At 50.0% G+C, this 22,501-nt stretch overlaps 1 protein-coding gene across 7 annotated transcripts in view; it reads left to right on the top strand.

The window, feature by feature from the left end:
- Nucleotides 1–22,501, top strand: part of SLC22A15 (solute carrier family 22 member 15) — a 41,115-nt gene that overhangs the window by 5,593 nt on the left and 13,021 nt on the right. For 4 of the 7 annotated variants that reach the window (XM_059673317.1, XM_059673318.1, XM_059673316.1 and 1 more), the window contains exons 2-8: nucleotides 4,439–4,651; nucleotides 8,666–8,798; nucleotides 9,674–9,838; nucleotides 12,188–12,317; nucleotides 14,736–14,951; nucleotides 18,926–19,066; nucleotides 20,996–21,081. In XM_059673317.1, the coding sequence (XP_059529300.1) occupies nucleotides 4,439–4,651; nucleotides 8,666–8,798; nucleotides 9,674–9,838; nucleotides 12,188–12,317; nucleotides 14,736–14,951; nucleotides 18,926–19,066; nucleotides 20,996–21,081 (1,084 nt within the window). The remainder of the gene's footprint in view (nucleotides 1–4,438; nucleotides 4,652–8,665; nucleotides 8,799–9,673; nucleotides 9,839–12,187; nucleotides 12,318–14,735; nucleotides 14,952–18,925; nucleotides 19,067–20,995; nucleotides 21,082–22,501) is intronic. The other 3 variants (XM_059673321.1, XM_059673320.1, XM_059673323.1) reach the window with 3 other exon arrangements.

Genomic DNA, 22,501 nt, shown 5'->3' with positions numbered 1-22,501 from the left:
TTCAGTAAGTTTCGCTACAATGACTGCAACATGTGACCATGTACCAGGGTTCTCTGCTAGTCTGAGCAAGTTTTATGCGGCCGCTACCCGCTAATTTAGTTCTGTCTGCCCCTAGGCAGTGGCTCGGAGCTTGGACTATAATCTGGGGATCGTGTGCTGGGCGTGCCTTTCATTAGTTTAGGTTGAGTGGGGCACCATAGGTCAAAGACACCTCGCTGCCCTTGCTCTTAGTATGTCTTCAGGAAGCTGTTGTCTGTACACAGACACTGCCCCCTGGCCTAAAGCGGGTGAAGCTGCGAATGTATGAGACACTCAGATTTCCATGGGGGTGGGGAGTGGGGGTGGATGGAGGTACCGGAGGCCTCTGGAGGTGTAGGGAGCTCCCTTGAGCCTGGAGCATTTCAAGAACTGGATGTGTCTTGGAAAGCAACTCGCCCAACACCTCTACAGCACCTCTACAAGCGTGTCAACCAGGGCCACCCACAGCTGCTTGACATGTGCCTGACAGAGAAAGTATTATCTCCCAAGGCAGCCCCAGAAAGTCACGAAAAATACGACGACAGGAAGTGTGACTGTGGCAGAAGAAGCACTAGGCTCCAATGCTGTGACAGTCGGCTGCAAGGTGGCCGAGTGAACTTCACAGACGACCCCTTGTCCTCACCGCGTCTTGGGAGTGGCTGGATCATAAAAGTTTAATTCATTTGTTTGCAAGCTCAATTTCTTAAAGGTGCCCAGTGCCCAGCAGTGGGCATTGTGTCAGTGTTGAGCTTGCGGTTTTCAGAATACCAGCTTGCTTCTTCACCACAGTTAGACGCTGCCTTCCAAGAAAGAGCCATCGATCAAAGACACACACAGGTCAGGAATCTTCTCTCTGGCTTCCTTGACCTAACCCTCAAACAGAAGCTAACATCTGCATTCGTGGGGGCCATATGCTACTCAACAGATAGCGTAGACTATAGGAAAAAGGGAAAAAATGGGGGGGGGTGCAAAAATGACCAGAACACTACCGCTGCAAACTAAAACAGGCTCACCTTTTGATGTATGACCTGCCAGACATTTTTATTACACAACTGTGTACATTTATCTTTTTTTTTGCAAAATGTATATTTTATCCTGATTTTGTTCATCTCAACAATATTGTGAATGCCTTGCTGAGCTCCTAAATGAGCAAATATGTCTTTTTAATGGCTGTAGCATAGTGTTCCAGTGTCTGGCTGTCCTGTCATTTGCTTATTCAGTCCTCTTATGTTGCAAATACAGGTTGGTGGTCGCCTCTTTTCACAGTTCTCAAACCCACACAGCCCATGCTTTGGGGTCATTCTTTGGCTCCGGCCTTCACTTCTCCCAGTTGAATGTTTACCACTCTTCTCAAGCCCAAATTTCTCTTCGCACCACTCCTCTCATTCTCCCCGGATGTTCTGTGTTCCAACTTTAGGAGTGAAATAGAGGCTACTAGGTGTAAAGCTCCTAAACACCCGTTTACTGCAAAATTCGTGTTTTTACCCTCACCTGTCATTATGTTTCGACACTGTTAAATAATGATACGAAATAATATTCCCCCAGGAAACCGTGCAGGCATTGCATGTTTGGGAATGAAGAAAGGAAACATCAGCGTAGTCTAGAGTGATTCATTGACTCAGAGGGCTGGCTGAGCTTGAGCTGAACTTTGAGGCTTGGGTTTAGGGAGAAATGGGTAGGTCATTTCAGGTGGAAAAGCATGCGGTTGGAAAAAGAGTGGAAGAGGGAATAACCTGTACTCTTGCTACACATGGTGTGGCCCAAACCTGCAGCCTGGACCCCGGGAGAGCTTGTTAGAAATGCAGAGTCTCAGGTCCCTCCCCGGCCTCGGGGATCACACTGCACGTTAGCGTTTGGGAGACGCTGATACGCGCCGTTTGTGTGGCGCTGCTCCGTGGACTGCGGCTGAAGAAGCATCGCATCACGCTTGACCCTCAGAATAGATTGGCTGGGTCTGAATGAGTTAGATAAAGGTGTACTACTATGTGTCCATTCTTTCTAGAAGAATCCATGAAGTTTACTGAGCTTTCGATTTGCTGAAAGTTTACTAGAGCCGAGCTCCAGACTCAGGTTTACAGATTCCACGTTCTTTGCCACCCACCGCGCAGGGAGAATTGAATAGGCCGGCGGAAAGCCTGGGCGTGGGCGAGGCAGCAGCTGGGCCACGTGGTGGATCTGGAATGCTGGGCCTTTTGTTATTCGTCCATTAATACGTTTTGACCAGAAGAGTTCATGGGTGTCTCAGGGAGACTGGTCTGGGGGAGGGATGAGAGTCCGGAGGACACAAGACTTAAGAGAAACCAGTTATTCAGGACACAAGGACTAAATTATTTTATTAAAATATGTTTTTATTGATTTGAGAGAGAGAGAGAGGAAGGGAGAGGGAGAGTGAAACATCGATATGAGAAAGAAACATCAGTTGGTTGCCTCCCATATGCACCTCGAAAGGGACTGTACCTGCAACCTGGGGGTATGCCCTGACCCGGAATCGATGACACTCCACCAGCTGGGCCACACCAGCCAGGGCTAAATTCTTTTAAATTCCAAAGCTACGTAGTATTAGTAAGTCACCCCAAAATATTTGTGGGATACTCACTTTGTTCTGGGTAAGGGGCATTTGGTCTTGCCTTCGTGATACGGTCTCACCCATATAATGCTCTTGGTTGAGTCACTTCGATAACAGGACCAAGTGCCCGGAAGACTGACAATAATGTCAAGAATAAATCGCCTTTGGTTTTTTTCTGTTTCTTTTATTCTCGGAGAAAAGCTCTGGCCCCAATGTTTGGTTTTGCTATTAGTGTTGTCAGTAACCTTGAATGAGTCACTAATCGCTGTGTCGCTAATCGTTCCTGCCACAACGTAAACATCCTACTCACCATGACTTCATAGACGAGATATTGTAATGAGATCATTATGGGAGACAGTTTTGGTTTCCTGAGTATTAGGAAAGCTTGTAATGCCATTAAGTATAAAGTTACTTTTAAAACCTCCACTTTTTGAAACTTTTAACATTTCAGTCCCCTAGTGCGTTTTAGTCACTTTTCTCGGTATAATTACACGGGGAGGGAAAGAGCCCCAGCCATCTGTGGCTCCTGCTCGCCTTCCCTGGAGGTAGCACTTGAGAAGATAATGATTTATTTGAGGTGTTGTTAGTCCCACTCCGAAGGAGAATGGATGGTGGTTTCTCATTGTGCCTCGAAGGCCCATCTGCTGATGGGTGCGATTCATTAGACAGGAATACGTGGGCATGCGTGTGCCTGGTCGGCGTAGAGAAACAGCAGAGAAGAGTGAGGGAGGATTTGTACTGGGGGCGGGGGGTGGTGAGCTCTGCGACACCATCACAGTGGAGGAAGGGAAAACCACCCCTGCATTCCACGTGCAGGTGGAGCATCCCCGTGACCAGATGAGGGCTACACGTTTGACTTCCGATGACCGCATGACCCGTGTAGGTGGCTCTGGGGCAGAGGACCTAACAGTGATCTCTACGCAGTTTACGCATCACCTTTCACCTGTTCCTCACGCGGCCCCTATCACACAGTGTCAGGGCTGCCTGCCGCCTGACTCCCGGACCTGTAGCAAAACCCAGCATGGCCCCCCGTGTCCGAGAAGACAGGCTGGCGCCGTTGTATGGAGGCTGCACGGCATAGAAGAGTGCGCGTCACCGATCCTCCTGGCGGCATGAAGCCATGGCCCTGTGTGCTCAGTTGGGGTGCGTGTGTGCGCACACGTGTGCATGGGATGGGCAGCGGAAACCTTGGGAAGGGTGGTGGAGGGTAGACAACTATGTGCAGGTTAAACAGTGGTTAAGTCCAGTCGAAGGTTATAAAGGACTATCCCTGGAATTTTGAACTTCTTTAAATTGTATTGTAAGTTTTTATACTATATTTTAAAATATAACTTAGTCAGGTACATATCATGCTTACCTGCTTTAACAAAGCACTCTTGCTTGTGGGGTGTGTGTGTGTGTGTGTGTGTGTGTATGCTGTTTTCGGAGACATTGAACTATGCCGCAAAAAGTCCTCATGTTTAGATCGTGAATTCAAGGCCAGGAGACTCCTGGCCGCTGGTGACTGCTGTCTGAACTGAGGCTACAGTGCAGAGGGGGAGAGTGGGCACGTTAGTCTTTAGATCAGCAGGTGGTGTTTCCCCTCCTCCCACGGTGTGAGCCAGCGAGGTGCAGCGTCCTCAGCGTGCAGGCGGAAACCCGTGGAAAAGCGGCGGGTGCTTGACAAGTGGGGCTGCTGATGGCTGGTCAGTAGCCCGTCTCGAAGCTCCCTCTGAACGCCTTTCTCCTTCGTTTCTCCTGTGTCTCGTTTCTGTGCCTCGTAAACCCACAAAAGCCGGAAACAGACGTCTCCAGCTCTGTGAGCTTATGGAGGGCGTTCCCCGCATCGATGGTTTTGTGTGTTTGCCTCCCCAGCTCTACGTGGCCACGGAGGCCATCCTCATCGCGCTCGTGGGGGCCACGCCCTCCTACCGCTGGGACCTGGCCGAGCTCCTGCCGAACCAGAGCCACGGCAGCCAGTGGGCTGGTGAGGACCTGGCGCTGGGGGACTGGCTCCTGAAGGCCAACGGCAGCGAGGTGCGCAAGCACGTGCACTTCAGCGGCAGCTTCACCTCCATCGCCTCCGAGGTGAGCCCGGGGCGGGAGCCGCGGGACAGAACCCGGCCACGGGGATCGCTAAGCCAAGGCGTCTCCTTGTCCAAACGGAACCGCTGTTTTGTCTTGTTGATTTAAATTTCAGCCACATCTGCAGCGAACTGTCTAGTGAATTTGAGGGTTAAAGGAGGATGTTCTATGAAAGCATTTTCTTTTTCCTTCCTTCTACAAACGGGAGAAGCACGAGTCTTACCAAGTTAGTAAGCTATCAACCCCAAAAGAGCTGCACTTCCATGCTAGTGCCCTTTGGAAAGGTGAAGGAAAACGTCCATGTTTCTTTATTACAGACACGGAGATTAACAAAGTAGCGAGAAATGGAATGACCATCGGCAGCGTCCATGGTTCATGCTGAAGTCCAGTCCCGTGTGTAGGCCTTGGGGGGCACCTTGACTGTACAACCTCAAGTACAAACGTGCCACCTCGTGTGGGCAGGAAGCCTTACGTTCAAGTGGGGCTTTGCTGGCTAAGGTGGTTCTTATAAGGACAGTACCTCCTGAGCCAGCCAGAGGGAAATACGCTGAGGCTGGACAGCTTGGTGGAGAGAAACCCTGGGATGAGACGGGCCGGCTCCTGCTCAGCTGGAAAGCACCCGTACTGGTTGTTAAAATGCTAAAATATCGTGTCCTTTGCCTGCTTCCCACAGCTATCCATTTGCTCACTGCCATCCTAGAAGTCCCTCCCCCCATTCAATTTTTTTTTTTTTTTAGTTTTTATCATTGTGTATTTAATTCTGTCCTATACATCAATTCACCATTTTCTGCATTAATTAGAATGATCGTGTGATTTTTCATCCTTAACTTCTAACATGGTGGATTATACTAATTAATTTTCAAATATAAAACCAGCCTTGTATCTCTGGATGGCATATGATTATTTTCATATATTGCTGAATTCTATTTGTTAATATTTTGCTAAGGATTTTGGCTTCTATATTCATGATGGATATTGGCCTATAGTTTTCTTGTACTATCTTTGTCTGGTTTTTGTATCAGGGTAATACTAGCTTCATAAAATGCATTAAGAAGGGTTTCTATTTTCTGGAAGAGACTGTGTACAATTGGTGTCAGTTTTTTAAACATTTGGTAGAATTCTTCATTGAAATAATTTTGGCCTGTAGATTTCTTCTTGTGGAGTTTTAAAATTATGAATTCAATTCTCTTAATAACTATAGGGCTATTTAAATGCTCTGTTTTGTATTGTGAGTTATAGCAGTTGGGCTTGTCAAGGAATTGTCCATTTCATCTAAGTTGTCAAATTTATATGTGTAGAGTTGTTCATACACACACACATATACACGCAAAGGAATACTGCTTAGCCATAAAAATAATGAAATCTTGCCATTTGTGGCAACATAGATGGACCTAAAGAGTATTATGCTAAGTGAAATAAGTCAGACAAAGACAGATACCGTGTGATTTCACTTACACTTGGAATGCAAAGAACAAAACAAACGGACAAACAAAACAGAAACAGACTCACAGATACAGAGAACAGACTGATGGTTACCAGAGAGGCGGGGGCTGGGAGGATGGGTCAAGAGGGGAAGGGACTTAAGAGGTACCAGCTTCCCGTTCTGAAGTAGTCACGGGGATGCCATGTGCAGCGTAGGGAATGCAGTCAGTAATTCCGCAGTAACCGTGCAGGGAGAGGCGCTCACTAGACTTACGGTGATGATCACGTCGTGAGGCGTATAAACGTCGGATCACTGTGTTGTCCACCTGGACTAACATAATATTTTATGCCAGCTATCCTGTAATGAAAGAAAAAAACAGTAAAAGTACAACTTAGGAAAAAAATTTGTCAAGCCCAAATAAACATACAGGTTTCCTGCAATAGCAAAAAATAACAAAGGAGAGTGAAATAAAATGACCGCTGACTCTGTGCTGCTCAGGGGCCGCCTGGGTGTTCAGACCCCAGCAGCTGCTGCCCATGTCTCCACTCGGAGTGTATTCAGGCAGATCCAAGGAGAGCTCGTCTGCTTTGTGTTTCAGTGCAGAATCTCATGTTCCCCCCAAGTCATTTATTTTATTTCCATGTACAGGTGAGGTGCCCCCCCCTTCCATGCGCATCCCCACTCCCAGTGTGTGAGTGACACGTGTGTCCACACTTTCTATCTCTGCCTTGGACGCCGGAGCCCTAATTGGGTGGCCTTGCAAGTCCCGGAGTGGTTCCAAGAGGTGGGATGGGTGGCTCCCGAGTTTCCTGCTGCCGTCACCAGAAATGCCGGAGCTGGCAGAGAAACGGTGGCAGAGGGAAGAGTAGCGAGAACGGTGATCCCTAGCAGCAGGGCCAGCAGGGCCAGGCCGTGGCCACAGAGCTGCTCCGTCCAGTTCACCTTTACTGCAGTGCAATCCCAAACCCAGCCCCCGGCCCGCTTTCTTAGCGCTCACTCCATTCTGATGACCTCTCTGGTGCTTCAGTTGCTCAAAATCCCCAGAGCGGCCCTATGGAAGCTGGTACCCAACTTGTCATTACGTTGGTAAATATCCTTAATGCACAGTCTGTGGCACATAGATAATCTATGCTGCTTCCTGAACTTATTTGCTATAAAATTAGAGTTAAAAAAGCAAGTATAAAGTCTTGTAGGCACTTTTAAAAGTAATTATCCAGATAGAGCCTGCAGAACTCTATAGTTTGAGATGGCGTTAAGAGTACTCATTTTATATTTATTATTTATTTATTTTATTTTTTATTGTTGACACTATTACGGATATTCTTCATCCCTCCCCTCCTTTGCCCACTTCTACCCAGCCCCCACCCTCCGCCCTCCCCTGGCCCTCACCACACTGTCATCTGTGTCCGTGGGCTGGGCTGTGCATGTATGTTCTTTGGCTGCTGTCTTCACCTTCTTTCATCCAATCCCCCACTCCCTCCTCTCTGACATCTGTCAGTCTGTTTCATGGATCCCTGCCTCTGGTTCTATTTTGTTTGTCAGCTTATTTAAAACTCTCACCTGCCCCTGATTACATTCAGGTCAGGCCTTGCAGGAGTTATTCATGGAGGGTTTGGGGGAGGGTGAATAAAAGGTTATGTAGATATGATTAACTTGGTATTAATGCAAAAAAACCCCAAACCCTCTAATTTAGGAGTCTTGACTATTTTAAAACGAGCTAATAGCCATTGGGGTGAATTGATGTAGCAAATTGCTGTCTGCCGTATTCACATTACTCCCCGAGCTCTGACTCATTGAGAAAGGACCAAATATCACGGAGACATGCAATTATCGTGCTTAATTAATGTTTGCAACCAAAAAGAGTCAGGCTGGAGTCTTCAATATCATGGTAGATGTAACAACCGAAATTGACTGATTATTATCTTGAGATTAATGTATTTTCCCAAGTCATACCCTGGGGTCAAAAGACAGAATAGTAAAACTATTGAAAAATTGGCCGCAATAATTGCTTGAGGGGCTAATTTTTTAAATGTCTTGCTTCCCTACGCCTGTGCTTCTGACTGTTCTAGACTGCACACTTCACCCAGAAAGTGGTAATTCTGAGTGACAACTGCACCGAGATGAAGCAAGTTCGTTAATCGCCATGAAATTGTTCCTGAAACACCCTGTCCGAGTTCTTCCTAATCACAGGAGGCCTCTGAGCCCCCGATTTTCTCCCGAAGTGAGATTTTTCCTGCCCCAAACTGGGAATATTTTGGGGGGTAATTCAGGACAGTGGGGGAACGGAGTGGCGTTGGAATTGTTATCAGGATTCTTCCGAATATTTCCCAGAACAGCCCCCAGCTCCCCAGCGGTGCTGAGCGCCCGGGGTCCTGCAGCCGGGCGCGGGGAAGCTGCTGTGTTCGAGCCCCGCAGCCTCGATATACTGACAAGCAGGCAGTGGCTGTGGCACTCACAAGGTGGCTCACCGTGGCTAACGCAGTAGAGAAGTTCGGGTGTACAAGCTTCGTTGTACGTTTGTTTTTTTCGTAGCTGACTCAGTCCACCCATCTTTTCGGTGACCTAACTGTCTCTCTTGTTCTTCCTTCCTGCAGTGGTTTCTGATCGCCAACAGGTCGTACAAGGTCAGCGCGGCCAGCTCCTTCTTCTTCGGCGGCGTGTTTGTGGGCGTGATCTCTTTCGGGCAGCTCTCCGATCGCTTCGGGAGGAAGAAGGTCTACCTCACAGGTAACCCACCGGAGTGTTCGCGAACCGAATGAGGACACGTTTCCCCGAGGTTCTGGGAATGGCCATGTGGGCGAGGAACTGTTTTTCATTACACTGGCAAGAGGCCGAGCGGCAGCCAGCGTGGATTCCGGCCGAGGTTTTCAAGTGGCCAGCAGAGATGGCAAAGGCCAGATATTTGCGTTGGAAGCTTTTCAGAGATGGTGGTGCTTTCTGCCACCCCCAAATTCTAATTTATGCCGTTCCTAAAGAGAGCAACGATTGAGACAGTCTTCTAGGCCCATTTCCTTCTATCTTGTGTTGTTGATTCATTTTGAATGGGCTCTACAGGACTCAGCATAGCTCTCTTGACAAGCTGAGTATGAGCTAGGGTTAGCTTTATCTAGCTATCTAGCTATCTATATACACATACATATACATACATATATATATATTTCAGAGAGGAAGAGAGAGAGGGAGAGAGAGATGGAAACATGAACGATGAGAGAGAATCATAGAGAATCACTGATTGGCTGCCTCCTGCACACCCGCTACTGGGGATCAAGCCTGTAACCTGGGCATATGCCCTTGACTGGAATCGAACCTGGGACCCTTCAGTCCACAGGCCAACGCTCTAGCCACTGAGCCAAACCAACTAGGGCTGAAACAGAATATAAAAAAAATTACCAGCATTTTTGATAGACAGAAATCAACCTGTGACAAAGAAAGAAAATCTCAGTTTTTGTTTATGGTTTATAAGAGAAACCTTTTTTAAAACAAACCGTCAGAAAATTTCAGCGTGCACAGATTTACGTTTGCAAACTAACGAATAGGATTGTTTCCTCCCACCAGGTGCTGTTTCGCTGGTGGGTCACTGAATGCTGTTCCTCTCTCTCTAGGTCTTGCGCTTGACATCTTATTTGCTATTGCGAATGGGTTTTCGCCCTCATACGAGTTCTTCGTGGTGACCCGCTTCCTGGTGGGCCTGATGAATGGAGGGATGTCCCTGGTGGCCTTTGTCCTGCTGAACGAATGTGTGGGCGCCGCCTACTGGGCGCTCGCAGGTACTGCTGGGTCCGCGCAGATGGGGAGGTGGTGAGCGGCTTCCGAAAACTCTGCAGGGAACCAGTGTAACCCTGGAGTCTAAGGATGCACTTGGACTGGAAGTGCTCTGTCCAACCGTTGGATTTGCAGTCCTGACCGTGAAGGAGTCACTTGAATTCCACGGTAGAAAGTCTGCCTCACAGGCGGCGGGCGCGCTCGGCCCACCCTCACAGAATGCCCCCAGATTGTTGGGAAAGGGTCGGTTTCCCTGAAGGGCATTCACTGCCCCCTCGCTGCCAGACCATTCCGATTATTCCTGTTCCGTTGCAACAGTGGAACCAGAGCGTTGCCAAATTCACGGTAGAATTAGAGCAGTAGAATTAGAACGAGTGTGAGAGAGTTCCCGGAAAGCCCGCCCACTGACCCGCACCCAGGGCACCTGGAGCTCTTTTGAGATCCGGGCCGTCCCCAGGGTTCTGTCCTTGGCCCTCAGGTCGCAGCTGGTTTCTCTCCAGCAGTCGTGCACGCCGCTGCGGCTGCAGATAGGCTGTTGAACGGCAAGAGGGTGGGGAAAACCTGAGTGCTCAGCAGCAGGGGATGGATTGGAAGTGGCCTCATTGTTCACAGTAAAAAAATTATTGGAAAATTACGCTTGATTACAAAATACTGTTTGCAGTATGTCCAAAATGCTAAGTAAAGTAGTTACAAGAAAGTGTAAGCATAAACCTAAAACATCCTTTTTGTTGTTGTTAATCCTCCTCCAAGGATATTTTTCCATTGATTTTAGAGAGAGTAGAAGGGAGAGGGAGAGACAGAGAGAGAGAAACATCGATGTGAGAGGGACACGTTGATCGGTGAACCCTCATGCGCCCTGACCAGGGCCAGGGGTCAAGTCTGCAACCAAGGTACATGCCCTTGACCGGAATTGAACCTGGGACCCTTCAATCCACAGGCTGGCGCTCTATCCACTGAGCTAAACCAGCTAGGGCTGGAGCTTATGTTTTCATCAGGAGGGGCAGAATAGATTTGAGGTCATTTCAGAAATCATAAGTACAGTGAAGAAAAGGTCTCATCCTGTGGCCACCTCTGTCTGCCGACACTGTTGTCAGTGGATGTTGGCACTCGGAACCGATCCGAGTGACAGAGGCCTCATTCTTGGGAACCAGGTGCTCTCAGATGCGCCGTAATGAACCTGTAATAGCTATCGATTATCTTGCGTTTCCAGGGAAATCACACTCGCCCATTCCCCTGCTTATCGGGCCACATGTTCTGAACACTGAGCATCGCTCTCCCTTTGGCTCCCCTTTGCTCACCAGGGCCCACAGTATACATGTCGTTATTTTTAGTTACAGCTTGATAATCTACGAACAGAATAAAACATTTGTTTTACAGGATTTTTGTAGAGATTTTTTGTAACAGGTTCAACAAAGCCCATTGCTTTGAGATGCCCACAGAAGCTCACCTTTCCTTAGAAGGGCAATAGGAGAGAGGAACGTAGGCAATGCAGTCTCACCAGTCAGACTGACCAGGTCTGGGTCCCGGCTCTGCCACCCGCAGCACCTGACCATCTGAGCTCTGTCCTCACTCCATAGACGGCTAATGATGGTCCCTGCGTTCTAGGGCAGTATATGCAAAAGGCTTACTGCTCAATAAATCGTGGCTATTATATAAATAGTAGCTACTTCTGGTACTGTCAGCGATAGCAGGTATGGAAAGCGTGACAGAGGAATAGACTTTGCAAGTATATTGGACAAGCCAGTGGGTTTAATACCCAACTCAGCATTTATTTTAAAAAATACGGTTTTCTTAATAATCCCGTGGTTGGTTTTTTTCCCTATTAGTGTGCTGACAATAATCCATGCTTCATGGCGCTTATATTCTACTTGGGAGAGATAGACAAGAAAATAAATATGAAGTGTCATATCTGATGGTGATAAATTAAGTTGGGGAGGGCAAAAGGGAGAATTGGGAGGTAGGTTGTGATTTAAGATAAGGACCCCAGGGGCAGCGTCTGTGACGAAATGAAGTCGCAGTATTGCACTAATCTCATGACCTAACCACCTCCCGGTCATATAGCAAACAATGTTTCCAAGCCTCGGCCACGGATCAGGCGCGTGCCTCGGCCAGTCCAACAGGCACAGCCTTCAAATCCGCCTGGACCGCGTGGGGTGTGTATTTTTCACCTGTCCTTCCCCCCTTTTCACTCGGTTGCTGGCCTCCCTTCCAGTTTATCGTCTGAGGCTCGATATTTGTGTAGGTTTCTCTTTCCCGCTGACATCTCACGAGGAAGGAGCTGGCTCGGTGTCTCGGGTTGGGAATGGTCTGCAGACGGAGCCTCCCCACTCACAGGTCTCTCTTCCCTGAACCAGGGTCGATCGGCGGCCTCTTCTTCGCAGTCGGCATCGCCCAGTGCGCCCTGCTGGGGTACTTCATCCGCTCCTGGAGGAGCCTGGCCGTGCTGGTGAACCTGCAGGGGACAGCGGTCTTTCTCTTATCTCTGTGAGTAGTTCCCTCTCGCGGAGTGCAGGCTCAGTAAGCAGAAGGAATGCCTTCAGAGGATGCGGGTCAGTGAGCGGCGTTATTCCCTTGCAGGAATTCGCCTGCACTGACTCGGGTGAAGAACTGAATTCCGCAAGCGCTCCCATGCTTGGCAGCTTCTGGGAAGAGAGATGCTTAAATTAGTTCAGAATGCAGGTATCCCTTGTTTAAAGTAACCTCTCCAAAAACTGCATTTAGCCTTCAAATGGTGGCATCGGGGCCCAATTTCTTTTTAACCTGATGCCTCAAACTTAAAGATCTTCCGGCTGGATCACAGCGTGGGCTGGGTGTGCGACAGAGGATTTTTACAAAAACAATTTTTTATATAAAAGACCTATTCATAGTAATATATACTGTCAACTGTTCACCTAACAGATGAGCCTCATTTCAGGGCCTTTGCGTGTGGATGCGGGAAAATTCTCAGCTACGGGAGGAATCCTTAGCTAAGGTGCATGGGCTCAGCAGAGTAAACGGACGAGCCCTGGTCAGGGCAGGGTTTACAGACGACTCACCCACAGTGTTACCTTGGTGCTCTCGGCCGTAGAGGCCAGCCGCCAGCCTCAGCTGCTTCCCCAGAAGTGTTCAGGGGCTTCTGAAAGGAAAGGGTTTCTCTGGAGGAGCCAGACTCTCAATTTAATCATCAAAACCGTTGGGCTAAATGCGATGTTCCGGCCATGGTCCCAGCTCTCTTCCGTGGCAGGCAGTGAGGGAGAGCTGTGGTAGAATTTTCACTCACCTAGATCTTTAACCTAGCAGCTCTTTATTCAGGTTCCAAAGCAAGTACGGAAATGAATAGAGTAGAAATAGTTGACCTCTGTTTAAAGTGGCCCATTTACTAAAGACTTAATCAGGCAGTGTACATAGCACCTCACCTGTGCCCAGGGCAGCTGATCCGACGGATGATCAGCACACGTAACGCCCAACAGAACAATATTTTACTTGATCATTTACTTGTGTGTAAGTAATAATAACCAAGTGGTAATGCGGACGGAGGTAGAGGGATTTTTCAGGATCTTGTAGAAGGCCCCAGGTCCCGCTTTTGTTGACAATTTAACGTTGTACATGAATATTCCCTCCCCAGTAGCAGAGCTCCTGGGAAAGACCCTGCCTTCTGTTTCCATAGTCTTTCCTCTCTGCACCTGCCACCCTGGGGGTCAGAATGAGATGGCTCCATAGATGGCCATTGACGGACTGGCTGTCCAGGAAGCTCCGAATTCTGTGGCGTTTGTTGCCAATTCACTCCCCTTGCTGACAGGCACCTTCAGTAGCCAATGTGATTTACACACGTTTCATTTTAGGCCAATCAGGTCACATTAGATCCAGAGGTACTTGATGTTGTGTTTAGTAAACAAGGCTTTGTGCTCCTGCCACCGTTTTGTCTTTGAAAAGTCCTCTAGGGGTGCGTGCAGAACTGGGAGGAGAAGACATACGTGCCCGGCCGGCGTGGCTCGGTGGTTGAGGGTTGACCTATGAACCGGGAGGTCATGGTTCGATTCCCCATCAGGGCACATGTTGAGGTTGCGGGTCCCAGTGTGGGGCGTGCCGGAGGCAGCCAGTCAATGATTCTCTCTCATCATTGATGTATCTCTCTCTCCCTTCCTCTCTGAAATTACATATACATACGGGTCTTAAAACTGTTGGGAGATGTCAGTGGCGATATCAATGCCCAGTACGCTGTGCTGTAGTAGAAAGGAACTGCTGTTTTGTAACTGGAAGTTAATAAAGAAGCCACTTTTGTTTCATAAGATCTTGGGGGTGGGGATTCAGGAAATGCCCTCAGATGCTTTGAATATTTTGAAGCAGTAAATGCTCAAAAGTAACTGAATAGTGATAAACCCTGTTTAACTTTTATGTGTGGCCTCAAATAATCTCTGCCTTCATGGTCACATATCACTACCTTTAAAACACTTTGTACGAATTTATTTTCTCTGATGAGATAATAAAGATTTTTATCTTCTTTATGGGGCTTTTCGAGAACTGAAAACGCCTGCTACCTCCACAGTGTTATTCCAGCAACACCTGGCTGTGATTTAGGGCCGTAACTCTGACCTGTGCGTCAGGAGGCATTGGCAGTATTTAGTGCGATAGCCTGACCTTGCATTCATATTAAATGGTCTTAAACGTGACCGCACACCGCTTACCGGCGTCGCTGCTATTTGGGAAGCGGGTCTAAGTTCCCATTCAGAGCGTAGATCACCGCTTAGCCTGGGCAGCTGTTGAGTCGCCCGCCCTGTCTTCCCTGCGTCTTTGGGAGCGTTGGCTTTAGGCCTGCGGTGGAGTCAGCGGTGGTGAGGGAATCGAGCGCAGCCTGGGTGAGCTGCCCCCGCCTGGTCACGTGTGCCTGTGTGAATATACAGCCTTTCATGACGTCTCTTTCAGATTCATTCCTGAATCACCTCGTTGGTTATACTCCCAGGGTCGACTGAGCGAGGCGGAGGGGGCTCTGTACCTCATCGCCAGGAGGAACCGCAAGCTCAAGTGCATGTTCTCACTCACTCACCCGGCCAACAGGAGCTGCCAGGCGTCGGGGAGTTTCCTGGACCTGTTCCGGCACCGGGTCCTCCTGGGGCACACGCTGACCCTGATGTTCATCTGGTAACTATAGCCGTGTGTGTGCGTGTGTGTGTGTGTGTGTGCGCGCGCGCACGCACGCACGTGTGTCTGTGTGTGTGTGTGTTGTGGGGGGGGTTGATCTCCAGCTCCCGCTGCGAAGGGTCTGTTGGGAATCTGGTCCTACAGGGTGACATACGTTTTACCTCTTTTGCCAGCACAGAGTTATTTTCACAGACACAAGGCCCCCTCCCCAAATGCCTGGCTTTGGCCTCTGTGTCACACCCTCCCCCTCAAGGAGGAAAGGATGGTGCCTGAAGGCAGGTTTACCGACTTTGATGGCAGAAGCACATCTCTGCTCCTGAGACATTTGACGCCAATATTGGTCGCCTGCCAAAAAACGAACAAAACAAAACACTGGGCCCGCTCAGTGTGGCTCCGTTGGTTGGAGCACCATCCTATACGCCAAAAGGTGGCGGTTTGACCCCCAGTCAGGGCACATACCTTGGCTGCAGGTCCGACCCCCAGTCAGGGCCCGTGCGGGAGGCAGCCAGCCAACGTTTCTCTCTCTTCTCTCCCTTCCTCTCTCTGAAATCAATTTTTTAAAGAAGGAAAGCAAGCAAGCATAGCAGAAACGGAAGTGTTTCTAAATAGGCTTTGGTTTTGGCATGGAGCGGTGGGAGGGCACATTGTGGTTGGGCTGCAGCCCGTGTGGCATCGCCACTTGCTCACGGGTGGCCTGTCCCTATCCGCTGGACAAGTGGGCCCCTGGGAGTGTGGAGTGCGGGACTCAGCACCCCCGTGCAGGTCAGTGAATGAAGGGGTCGGCCTCTCTGAAGCTGATCTTCAAGTTTGGTTTATTCCAGCCCACCTCTCAGCGTGCTCTCGGCATCAGTGTACATGGCAGTGAAGGTTCAGGGCGAGGGGAGGAGCGGATGGGCAGTGCGTGCGGCGTGTGGCGTGTGTGATGGTGTGCATACTGCTGGTGCCATAGATGTTATCTGGTCCAGCGCTGGGTGTCAGCATCAGGTTTACAGGCCCGGAGGACTGTGTGCTCTGGTCTGTACGTGCTGACCATGAAGGCTGCAATCATGGGGATAAAGAAGAATCATTTTATAGGAATGCCATCGTGGGTCCAAAGCTAAAGGGGGCGGGAGGATCGGGAATAAGAAGCCGTGGCGATGTTTTTCTACATCAGGATTCTCTTTACTGGCTCACCTAGCACTGGCCGCCGCCTGTGTGGTCAGGGCCGGTCACACCGCCCGCCCCTCCCTCCCTCCCGGTGCCGGTGGCGTGGCACAGATGCTGGGCACGTTGCACGAAGGACACGGGCGCGGAGGCGTGGAGATGAAGGGAACCGTCAACAGCGCAGCCTGACATCGCAGCTGCTAGTCTGAGATGCTCCCTGTTGTAGATACTCACAAAGCACGGGCAGGTGCCTTGGGCTTCACACACTCTCCCTGTGTGTGTCCCATGGACAGGCCAGCCCTCCGCCTCGAAGGAGCCCCTACTTCTTGGGGAGTACTTACGTCTTGTTTTCAATGTGTGTGTTTTTTGGAGGCATATTAACTTTGGGGTTCTGGCCTTCAGGGGATAAAGCATAAACAGGTGAAAACCAACAGACTGGACTTAGAGCCCGGGGAGCACGTCCCTGCTTATATCACGTCTCACACAACCAAAGGGACTGTTCGCAAATGAAATTCTCTCCCCCGGGCTCAGAACTGTAAAATCCACAATAACAGAGACGTGTCCTGGCACACACTGGTTCTCCCGGAAGGAGCTAGAAAGCTCTGGATCCTTCCTGTGGACCCCGCCATTAAAAACCGCGCCCTGTGATTACTCCCTGTGTTAGCATCTGTTTCTGGGCTTACCTCCCTCAGTGGTGCCTTTTTGAGTGGTTGCTTGGCGCCCTGAATATACTGCTGAAGGTTGTGCAAGCATTCTAAATTTTGTTCGGGGCCCATAACGAGGATTGCAGTGATTTTAAACACTGTCGTCACTCATCCCAGTGACCGGCTCTGCCATCAAGGAAACAAGCGAGCGAGTCCACCTTGGGGCCAGAGCCTTCCTTGCCCACGTCCTCCCCTCTGTCACCCCCAGCTGGTGACTAAATTCCTCCGGTGTCCTGAGCCGCCTCTGCTCACTCGCGCCCTGGTTGCTACCGTCGCAGCTTGGTTTAGATGGGCATGTGCTTCCCTGGCTGGGAGTCCTTCCCGGGATTTCTGATTTCCATGCAGAGCAGACACGCAGGAGCACCGACAGCACGTTAGGAGCAGCCTCATGGAAGGGCAGGTAGAAAGGATTTTAAAATATTTCAGAAAACTGCATGGGTCCAAATTGACTTGAGAGCAGGTAGGACTTGGATTTAGCAGCTCCTGTGCTGTGCGGTCAGGTTTGGCTTTGAAAGCTTCCCTTCATGTCCACATCTCCCAGCTCGTGTCCTCTGTTCGGGCAAAGTGCGAGGGGACAAGGGAGACAGACAACGTGGTGGCACCTTGCGTCCTTACCTGTGATGTCCTGGCCACCACACTGCTCGTGGCCCTTAGTACACGCGTGGCAGCTCTGCCCAGTAAGAAGTCACGGCAGTAGCTGCTGCCCAGGCTCACTGGCCAGAGAGGCATGAGCACCAGGCAGCCCAGCTGCAGCCCCTCCCTCCCCTCCCTACCTCCCCCTCCTCCCGCCTTCTCGCCTTCTCCTTGTTACTCTCACCGTCTTTGTCGCCCTGGGCCTTGGGCCGCTCCGCGTGTTGGCAGGGATGGGAAGGAAGCTTTCCCTTTCTCTTTGATCTCATCAGAACCGCAGCTCATTAGATTTGTCTGAGGGAAACCAGAGGAAGCCCGTGAGAACTTCCCCGTCATAAACACTTGTCAGAGCGAATGGCGACGTCCTGACACCTGGCGACCTTCCACAGCCCGGTGTGTCACTGCGTGTGGAGGATGCACGGTTTACAGAACGTGTGCATGTGTCCTGCAGCCTCGTTTCAGGGGGTGTTATGCGTGTTCTGCTCTGTTTTGCTTGAAGAATGCAGTTTCCTAGACACAAACGTTGCCGTGATTCCCTTCCCTGTGGCTGAGGAAGCCCCGACCTGCAGCTCCAGGGTGGGGCCTTGGCGTAGCGCCTGGCCCCGTGGTTCCTGGGAAGGGGAGGTGGGCTCAGGACCGGGGACAGCGCCTGCCACCTCAGAGGTGTTTCAGCAAAACAACTTTAAAATATATACATATTTCAGAGGAAGGGAGAGGGGGAGAGAGATAGAAATATCAGTGATAATTGAGAGAATCATTGATCGGCTGCCTCCTGCACCCCCCACACTGGGGATCGAGCCTGCCACCCGGGCATGTGCCCTTGACCGGAATCAAACCTGGGACCCTTCAGTCCACAGGCTGACGCTCTATCCACTGCGCCAAATCGGCCAGGGCAGCCAGACACCTTTTCAAAGGGCTGTTCCCTAGAGGGTCATCTGCCTCCACCATCCCCTGGCCGTTTCTCTCCTGTTCCGTGTCTGCAGCACGTGCACCTGCTGAGTGCCGGGTGGGGCTGAGGGCCTGGCGGGGGTTGCAGTGCAGTCATTTCTGGCCCCCAGATGACACTGGCGACCCAGTCACTTCTCAGCCCACATCCTCAATGCCACTCTCTGTCGGCTTTCCCCTGGGACTTCTTTTCTAGAGTCATTTTGATAATCTCACAGCAATTGCCTAAGGCCAGTGTTCTATAACTTGAGTTAAATAAAGTAAAACTGGAGTCCCTGTCTGCTATTCGGTGCAGAAATGCTGGTGACGGCACAAACCAGGTCTTTTCTCTCTCAGCAGGCCGCGCCTTTGCTTCGATCAGCATCTAGACAAGTGGTTTCCAAGGCCCTTTATTCTTCATCTTCTGCTCGTTCAGAAATTTAGATCAGAATGGCAATGTTAGCGGGGGAGTCGGACCCATTGCTTGAGGCAGATCGCAGTCTTCCGAACCGGCACTGGGATCCCCGGCAGATTGTCATGGGCGTTCCCTCTGTCCCTTCCCTCCTCCTGCAGGTTCGTGTGCAGCCTGGTCTACTACGGCCTGACTCTGAGTGCCGGGGACCTGGGCGGGAACCTCTACGCCAACCTGGCCCTGTCTGGCCTCATAGAGATCCCCTCCTACCCTCTCTGCATCTACTTGATTAACCACAAGTGGTGAGTATGGATGAAGATTGAAGTGTCCCCCCCCCACACACAAACACACACTCACACTCACATGTGTAAGTCCCTAAATATGACTGTCTTTGCCAACATACAGTATCTGTTAATTATACCACAGTGATTAGAATTCTTTTCTTTTCATGTTTTGTACAGTATCTCTAGGCTTTCGTGTTTCTGAGTGTTTATGTGGGCTTGCAATCCAGGGTTGAAAGGCATCATATCCTGACGGCTTTGGACTCACCTCTGCGTGACTTGGTCGTTCGAGCAGTGGGACTGGTGGCTCCCTGCAGATGGAACTAGAACCCCACCAGCCCCATCGCTGTCATTTAGTTCAGGACAAAGAGCTGGAGGGACTGAAAGGTGTTTCCTACATCTAAGACTCGCGTGACTTGGTCGAGGGGAAGAATATAGCCTGTTTTGCTGCTCCTTGTTAGTGGACACAGTTTAAAGTTCTTCTGTAGAGCACCCTTTCCTCTCTTTTTCTCGGATCCCTCCTGTCATGGAGCCCCTGGCCAGGGCAGCTAGCAGTCCCGCTAGTGTGAGCTAGGAATCCGCTGGATGGTGCCACTTCTCATTCTCCAGAAACCCAGCCCCCCTCCCACCCCCCGTTCCCAAGCAGCACTCTTCTCGCCTTGCACTTGGCGCTGGTGCAGGGAGAGTGGGCGCAGCACATTGGGAATGGGGCAGAGGCGGGGAGGGGCGGGGGGGCCTGGGTGCGGCTCAGTTGAAGGCTTTTCTCCGCTGCCCACTCTGTTTGTGAAGAAGCTTATGCTCATCGTGGTCTGAGAGCGGGTTAGGCAGCGTATTCAGAGAGAGAGATCTGTCCCAGCGTCCCCAGGTGCCAGCACCCTCCTTTGTGCTGCTCTGGCCTCCAGTGTGTGCCTCTGGCGGCCGCTTAAAGTGTCCTCAGGACGCTGCCCACAAGGGCATCCTAGGTGTCTTTGCATCCCCAGTGCCTGCCTAGCGTGGGACCTGTTGCTTGAAAGGCGTTTGATGCTGACTGTTAAATTACGCAAGGTGCCCGGAGACTCACAGCCTTCCCGGCCTCCCAGCTCCTACCACCAGGGTCAGGATTGAAGTCGGGGACAGACGGAAGGGCTGCTGCTTTGGGGTCAGGCAGGCCAGAGGTGAAATCCAGGCTCAGCCGTGTGTCAGTCCTATGACCTTGACAGGTCACCTCCCTGAGCCCCCATGTCCTCATCCTTCAAGGAGGGATTATAACATCCCCCTGGTGAAGGTGTCATGAAAATTCCAGGTAACATTGCATTTCCTGACAGAGAACCTCACAAGCTGCAGCCCCTAGAAAAGGGGGCTTACTGATCTGAACACCTTTCTCCAAGTCTAGAGCTCTTACTTGAAAATTGCTTCTCCCAATAAATGAGCAATAAATGTCACTTAATTCTGGCCCACCAACAAGAAAACATTTTGTATTTTTAAGAGGGAGCAAGGACAGTGTTTAAAATGTTAACTGCTTAAGATTCAAGTACCCAGAAATTGAAATGAGCTACAGGACTCCTATGAGCTACAGTGAGCAGCTAAATAGGCTATATTTTCCCTGTTTTAGCTCCATTCTCTGAGCGATGGGGAGTGGAACAAACAGTACATGCCTTGCGGTTTATTAGGAGGATTAAGTGAGGTCATAGGTAGCAAGCCTTTAAAACAGTTCCTGGAACAGAGCACACACACAAATAGACAGAATGGTTTTTTCCCCTTACACGTTATTCAGCCCTGCCGCCCAGATACTTTCCCTTTGTCTTAGGATGGTTCCTTATTTTTTCCCTGGGCAGTCACATTTGCCGCCCAGTCCTTAAGAAAAGATGAGCATGTACCGTGAAACAGGACGTTTAACAGGAAGGCTGGGGAAGAAGCAGACGAATGGGTCAGGACCTCAAGAGAAACTGGTCATCGCTTTCTGTTATCCAGGTTTGGTCGGAGGCGGACGTTAGCAGCATTTCTGTGCCTGGGAGGACTGGCTTGTCTCGTCGTAATGTTTCTTCCAGAAAAGAAAGGTAGGCCTTCCGGATTCCCACTGAAGGGCTCTGAACAGCACGCTTCTTACAATGAATCTCCATCTAGCCGGGAGATTACCATATGCCAGGCTTCATGCCTGTGATTGCATGTGACTGAGCAATTGTGTGGGGTAGAATGGGCCAGATTCGTCCCTCGCCTGAACTGCTCTCTGGGTGAATGATGTGCTTCGAGGTGCACTATTAATTCTTTCAGGCGATTAAGCTACCATCTGGGGTGTCTGGGCCGCAGCACTGTGCTGTTAGGGTTGCAGATTTGAGGAGGAGGGGGGCCGCTTAGTTCCGTAGAGAAAGGAGCTCCGTCCAGGGCTACATCTTAGTCATTCCAGCCCATCACGAGCGGGGACCTCAGAGTCACCAGTGTGGTCAGAGGTGGTGGCTTTGGCACCTCTCAGTATCTCCATCAATACTCCCAATAATAGTAATAGCGACAAAAAGCAGAATATGCACTGTTAGTGACAATGGGCATTGTCTGAGTCTCATATAAAGTATAAGCGGAGAAAAGCCTTCAACTGAGCCGCACCCAGGCCCCCCGCCCCTCCCCGCCTCTGCCCCATTCCCAATGTGCTGCGCCCACTCTCCCTGCACCAGCGCCAAGTGCAAGGCAAGGCATTTTCGGGAAACTTTGGTACTTGTATATACTGAGAGCTTTGCTGTGCAAACACAGCTTCAGAAAGGTCCCTTGAGGCATCTTCATCTCGCCTTACCTGAGCCTGTGTAGAAATTGTGTAGACAGTGCTGTTCTCACCTGTATTCTGGACCGGCACACCTGAGGCATGCTCCCTACGTTCAGGAAAAAGCAAGGTGTCCATTCTACCACTTTTATGGAGCATCGTGCTGAAACTACCAGCAGATACAGTAAGTGATACAGAGAAATGAGAAGGGATCCAAATTGGAAAGAAAGAGTAAAACTCTTAATTCACAATTGTCTCCATTGAAAATCTTAAGAATACACCCCCCAAAATCTAGAATTTCTTAGTATAGCAAAGTCATGTGACACACAATGTTATTTCTAGATATTAGCAGCAATCAATTTAAAATGGAAACCAAACAATGCCATTTATAATAAAATATACAATATTTAGGGAGACATTTTACAAAATATGTGTAAGACCTATGAAAAACTATAAAATGTAAAACATTGAAAAGATATAAAGACTAAATAAATGAATTGGTGGTAATAATAATAAAATAAATGAAGAGATTACCCTGATCAAGAATCAGAAAATATCGTTTACGATAACCATTCTCTCCTGGCCAACGTGGCTCAGTGGTTGAGTGTCAACCTACGAACCAGGAGGTCACGGTTCAATTCCCAGTCAGGGCACATGCCCAGGTTGCGGGCTCGATCCCTGGTGTGGGACGTGCAGGAGGCAACCAATCAATGATTCTCTCTCATCTG

The sequence above is a fragment of the Myotis daubentonii genome, chromosome 18 (genome assembly GCF_963259705.1).
Source record: "Myotis daubentonii chromosome 18, mMyoDau2.1, whole genome shotgun sequence".
In the NCBI taxonomy this organism is placed as follows: domain Eukaryota; kingdom Metazoa; phylum Chordata; class Mammalia; order Chiroptera; family Vespertilionidae; genus Myotis; species Myotis daubentonii.
The sequence above is the reverse complement of the archived record's forward strand: the minus strand, read 5'-3'. Positions and strand labels throughout refer to the sequence as shown.